Raw genomic sequence first — 6,183 nt, forward strand, 5'->3', positions numbered from 1 at the left:
TTGCGCTTTTGGTTTACAGCTTTTTATTTGAGAGAGAGAGAGAAGGTAAAGTATTGTATTATATTATAAATGAAAACAAAAACTCATGTACAACATGATACACAGGGGCTATACAAAAGCTGCCTCTACAGCACTATACCTCCAAACCCCACTTTACAAAATGCTGTTTACAGATTGTTTTTTATTTTTTACGGGAAAATCTACGATGCAGGAAAGATATGGTATAGAAAGAGTTTTGACCAATCAAAACCCACCTATGAATTTTGATAAATAACACCTGATTGCCTACCACATTTATGATTCCACTTGATTGATCAGATGTTTTTGGGATATCATATCTTTTCCATATCATAGTCGAACCCTTTTTTACCAGTAGTTTACAGCCTTTACTTTTCTTGGAGTTGATATTTGTTTCTTTTTATTGAGATTAGAAATTGGTTGCCCATGCATAATGTATTTAAAGATGACACTTTGTCTGCTTCTTTTTTTGTAGGGCCCTAAATGGATATAATGTACAGAACCTCATTGTACAGAGGTCCATACATCTTTGCTTTTAATGAAAATTACCTTACCTTTTCTCAAAAAGAAAATAACGATCTGTAAACTCTCTTGAATTCTTAGTGGAGATCCAATGAGAAATTCTCACAAGATCAACAATGACATTGGATTATCTCTCCTTGTTTCCAAAGATTCTGGAATTTCTCCCACTCCACAAGATGGCCTTATACACTTTCAAATATCCTTTTAGTTTTGAGGGGAAGAAATGTGAACCAAATAGTTCTGATATATCTGATGGTGGGGACCATTAAACATCAAAAAGAGAGCCAAAATGGTCCCACATATCTGATATGAAGGGACAAAGAAAGGAATAGGTGGTTGCCATTCTCCCCACTTGACATGTATAAGGCACAAGGTGAAGATTATTAGATTTCCAACTATGTTGGACCATGTCGCAAGTATTGATTGGTTTCAAACTTCAAAGAGTCTTCCCAGCAAAAGGCTTTGATCCTTGGCGGGGTAAGACTAATGCTGTAAAGCTGTATCCAGATAAAAGATTGAGGAGAAAAGGAGAGACATCTAAAACTTTGAAAAAAGGAATATCAATCATCACCTGGTATGTGGGGCGGGTAAGCACATGCACCATAAAAAATAGGACCAAGAAAAGGGCCCCAAAGTATCAATGGATGAATAGTTGAATACTCAAGTCATGGCCCTCACTTTGGTAAAAAACATCTTTTAGAATATGGTTAATAACCTCCACATTTTCAAAGTCACGATTTTATTAATAATGAGAACAATCCAAAAGCTGTACAAGAATTGACATACAGAGTAAAAAATAAAATAGAAAAAAAAAACAGCATAATGTTGAACCTTTAGACCTTTTAAATGATCCTCCTTTCCACCTTCTCTATTTGTTAATTCAGCCGACTAAGGCATCATCATGAAATGCAACAAACATATTGACAAAGATCAGGTTTGAATATGCTGCCAATATTTTAATTTTCCAAGTCTATTTATAGATATCTTATTTTGATTATATTACCCAACAACATTTTATATTTAACTAAAGTCATTTTCTCCTGTCAATGATTTCTAGAGACTGACGTCTCAGTTACCCATCAACACCTAAATGCTTGTCGCAGGTGCCATGTACCAAGTTAAAAATGCTAGAGTTCTACTAACAATAAAAGATAAGGAAATTAGAAAGAAGACAATTTAGCAAAATCTTACACAGGGCTGGCGAAATTCATGACAGGTTGCATCACCAAGCAAGTTAGAAATTCCCTGCTAATGCATTGAACTAGAGGACATTGCGCCTCTGCTGGACTTAATACCACACTCAAAACTCCTCCCATGAGCCGTTGAAGAACCTAATAGGGAACAGTAAATATATAAGCATGCAAATACATAGTAAAGCAGAAAATAATAACCAAAATTTATCAGAACACTCCACTCACACCTTGTACTCACACTCGGGAGATATCAGAGCAGGGTGAAGGTTCTTAGATGCCATAAGGTAATGTTTCAGCCTCTCATCCTTTTCCTCACAAGATAGTGTTGCCATGACATCTGCACCAATGGCAGATTGATTTTTTCTGTAAAGATCAAGGTGGTCACCAATCAGGTCAACCATATCCCTGAAACATTAGAAAGTCACTTAGCTCTGATGGTCAAGAACTCATGTCCACCAAACTCAATAAAAGATTATTTGGTGACTTACAAAAGTAACACAAAAGCACCTTGTTAGCAATTCGACAAGGTTGATCTGTTTCACCCTTCCTGATATTTCACCTATGACATTAGTGATTATTAGGCGTATTTGCTCAGGTGCCTCTCTGTCAGGAGTGATCGAAGAGTACCACAAATCTATCACAAATTCCTGCAAAATCTTATTAATTAATTCATCAAGAGCAGCTTCCACCAAAGGAGAATCAATTTTACTCGTCCATTTTGATGAGGGAGGTGGAAGAAATGAAAGGTGAGGATCATCCAGAGACAATTGTTCCTTCTCCAGGTGAGATAGATATGTCTGCCTACGAACTGGTCGAACCCTCCAGCGAAGCTCCACCTCATTAGTTAGAATGCGCAATCCAGAAACCAAGAGAATTGATATGGGAATATTCATCCACATTGATTTACTTGTATCTGCAGTAAATAGAAAAGGATTTTGAAACAAAGTTGTCATTGAACAGATAAGAAGTGCAGCAACTTTATAGCTAAATAGGGGAAAGATGAAATGGATATCCCAAGTGTTGGCATCCTTTGTAGAAAAATAAAAGGTATTTAACATTGAATAGATGAAATGCATAAAAGAAAACACAATAAACCAGGGCGAAAGGTTTAATCGGCACCTACAGGTTTTCAGATCCATGGTAGGAATTTTAGAAACCTAAAGAAACCATGTAATAAGTGTGTTGTAGATTAGCTAGATTAGATTTGCAAACTATGCATATAATAAGTTTATTGTAGATTGGCATTGGTAGACAAGCAGAGAGATGGAAACTACTTAATCTTTTATAGATGAAATAGAAAATGAGTGCGAAGTGCACCCATCAGAGCAAAACACTATAATAAGTACGAACAAAAGGCACCACTATATGTACTTAAAATACTTGTACATAATTGTTATAAGATTGTCAAAGATTGCTAGTGCAACTACCAAATTAAACGAACTTCCACTGTAAAACCACACTACAGCATTATAGTATGATTAATCAAATGCTACTAGTAGAATTCCAGATAGCCCTCAGAAAAACCATAGAACCCAAAGCAATACAATACAAAATTGCAACATTGAAACCCTAATCGTGGTTAAACCAGTTAGCTGCAAACAACATTGGAGTCAAATTCTATATTTGTTGAATACATACTACAGGCAAACAGGTTCTCGCAAAATTTCCATTAACCAGAAGGAAAGAAAGAAGAAAAAGTAATCCCAGAAATCCCAGTAGCACAGCTTACGCGACAAGAAGTACGATACGGCGAAGATGACTAACGCCCACCACACAGTTCGAATCTTGGCTTCCTCGATCAGATCTTGCAATGTCTCCATGGCCTTCATGGTTTCAAAACTATAGAAATCGGTTAATCTTTCAATTCGCGCCTATTCGGTCCCAGGCAACAAGAATTGGCGCCAATACGATGTTCCCCTTTTAGCCTCTGTTTCGAAGAACTTATCTGATGAAGAAGTATTTATGAACAGAAAGAAAGAGTAAGATTCTTTCTTCCCCTCTTTTAATTCCCTGAAATCATGCAGATCATAGATACTGTGGCAACGAAAACCCTTCCCCAAAAAACCAGGTCGGTAGACTCTTGGAAAGTTGGAAGCTTATCGCTTGAACTCTCGCAGCTGGTCTTTGGGGGAACAAAAGACGAACCTCGTCATTTCACGTTTGTGCTCTGTGGAAGATCACACCAGACCACGATGACTAAATTACCCCCACATTTATATTTTATTTTTCTTCTGACGTGGCATGTGCTGATTGAATATTAGAAAAATTATTCCATACAGTTTCTTATTGTCGGGAAAACAGCATTTATAATCAAATGGGTAGAAATACGCCACGCGATCTTTCTTTCTTGTACGAGACGCTTTTCATCATTACCCCACAGGCCCATACAAACTGGCACATCTTTTTTCAGTTCATATGGGCCCCATCTTTGTGTGCAACGATATTTGGTGTATGATACGCTCAAATATACAATAACCTGTATGCTTTGTTGTTTCCTCACTGATGTAAATGTTTTTTTTTTTTTTTTTTGTAATTTTCGTGAGTTGTAATGTTGTTTAAATTCTGGTTGAGGTGAGAAACTCCCCAAAGGCCCAAACTATCGGAGGTTAATTTGGTTGTAGCGTAATAATTATAATAGAGCTTTTATATGACTTTTCTATGATGTTGAATTGATCAGATCGAGCTGGGCCAGGGCTGTGTTAAGGAAAATCGGAGGTGGCGCGTAAGCGTAACTGGTCTTGCGTCTAGCGATGTGGGCCAATGTGGAGCACGGAGCACCTATTTGCGATCATTCTGTAGCCTTCGGATCCCCACTCCCCGTTAAGCAGCAGTGTGAAGGACCCAAAAGTGGGCTGGACGGATACATGGATCGAGCGTGACAATTGACTGCATCTCATACCACACATTTAGAATGCATCTAACCATCGATCTGCCCTTATCATATGGGCAATGCATAAGCCTTATATCATGGTTTTTAAAACTGGACCGGATCGGACAGTCGGATCAGAAAAATCGGAAATCGGTTATGTGATCGGTTCCATTTTACCCCAGAACTGTTATTTTCCTAAAAACCGTTGATTTAATCAGCAAATCGTTGATTCAAATAGTCAATCCGTTCAATGGTTTGACCAGTTTTTTTTATTATTATTAGAATAGACCATTTATTTGATTTAATGGACAGACCGTTCAACCTAAAAATTGGACCCTAAACAGTTCATTGTCCAATTCGATTTTAAAATCCTTGTCTCATATAGCAGGGGCTGGACCTGTTTTAGATAAAATAAATTGGGCCAGAAGCGAGCCAACTACTGTCAGCCCAAGGATAATCTGTGCATGAATTGACATATATTGTTGGTGCAAGGAAGCTCCCTATTTGACCCGGTTATCCATGTTCCCTTATTTTGTATGATTGTCCAAGTAGGTGAAAGATCAAATAGGGCATTTAAAAGATAATAATAGGGTCCTGTGCCCCACCCATTAATTTTTATGTTCCCAACGATTTGGACTCCATTTTCATATGTTTCCTATCAATTGATGGGCTTCGTTTCAAAAATGCCCAAATTTAACCATTCTATGTCACTGATGTCTTGTGTTCAAGTTTCTAGTAGATGCATTCTATGGAGCCTATGCTGCATGAGAAGGGATTGTCTGGTTATTACGCAAAATGAACCCAAAGTCCCAAAGATATTGCTATTGGGCTATCAATAGTCAATAGACTCAATACTGATGGTGGCGGGCTGAGGTGGTTACTGGTTAGTTCTCCGACTAATTGTACTTGTAGCGGAAATTGGGATCAAATCATGTTGCTACCCAGGGTTGCATTGCATGTAAACCGAGTTAACTTATGAGTCAACTCAACGAGTTAAATAAAAGCAAGGAATGAATCGTTGTTCATCGTCTTCCACTCTCCCTCTTTATCCCAATTCTTGTTCCTTCTTCATAATCAATGGCTGGCCTGTCGAAATTAGAAAACCTCCTCGAAGAATCTTATCTACTTCCGTTAAAGCATCAAGAAAATTGGCTGGTTTCTCTTGTTAATATATTAGTGAAAGCGATTGATGACAATTGGTATTTTGCTGCTGTCTGCTGAATCCGAAATACCATCCTAATCTTTCATAATCTTGCCACTGCTGTTTAACATTAAACCAGTCAAGTAACATCAAAGTCCTCTTCTTTGTTAATGGCGACTGTGTTCAATTTTTTTTATTCATATTTGGGAAAAATATGAATACACTGGAATATCTCTGTAATGAAATATACTTTGAAGCCAATAAGCTCTCTGCTTTTTTTTTCAAAATTTTGGAATGGTAGAGCAGTAGAGCAGTTTTCTCCAATTGACCGTCTTTCATCTTCCCACCGTGATCCACACAACATGGTATGGAGTGAGAAATAATGGATAAAGCCGCAGAAGTATAGTTATTTTTGTAGGGCCAATTGTGTCAAAAAAATT

The 6,183-nt window shown here is 37.5% G+C and overlaps 1 protein-coding gene across 1 annotated transcript in view; it reads right to left on the bottom strand.

Annotated features, from left to right (window-relative positions):
* The window catches only part of LOC104595846 (uncharacterized), a 54,130-nt gene extending 50,221 nt beyond the window's left edge, over positions 1-3,909 (bottom strand). The window contains exons 1-4 of the mRNA XM_088888146.1: positions 3,463-3,909; positions 2,241-2,646; positions 1,961-2,138; positions 1,732-1,871 (exon numbers count right to left, since the gene is read on the bottom strand). Coding sequence (XP_088744272.1) covers positions 1,732-1,871; positions 1,961-2,138; positions 2,241-2,646; positions 3,463-3,562 — 824 coding nt within the window. The 5' untranslated portion in view covers positions 3,563-3,909. The remainder of the gene's footprint in view (positions 1-1,731; positions 1,872-1,960; positions 2,139-2,240; positions 2,647-3,462) is intronic.
* Positions 3,910-6,183: the final 2,274 nt, after the last annotated feature.

The sequence above is a fragment of the Nelumbo nucifera genome, chromosome 5 (genome assembly GCF_055504915.1).
Source record: "Nelumbo nucifera cultivar China Antique chromosome 5, China Antique-T2T, whole genome shotgun sequence".
In the NCBI taxonomy this organism is placed as follows: Eukaryota; Viridiplantae; Streptophyta; class Magnoliopsida; order Proteales; family Nelumbonaceae; genus Nelumbo; species Nelumbo nucifera.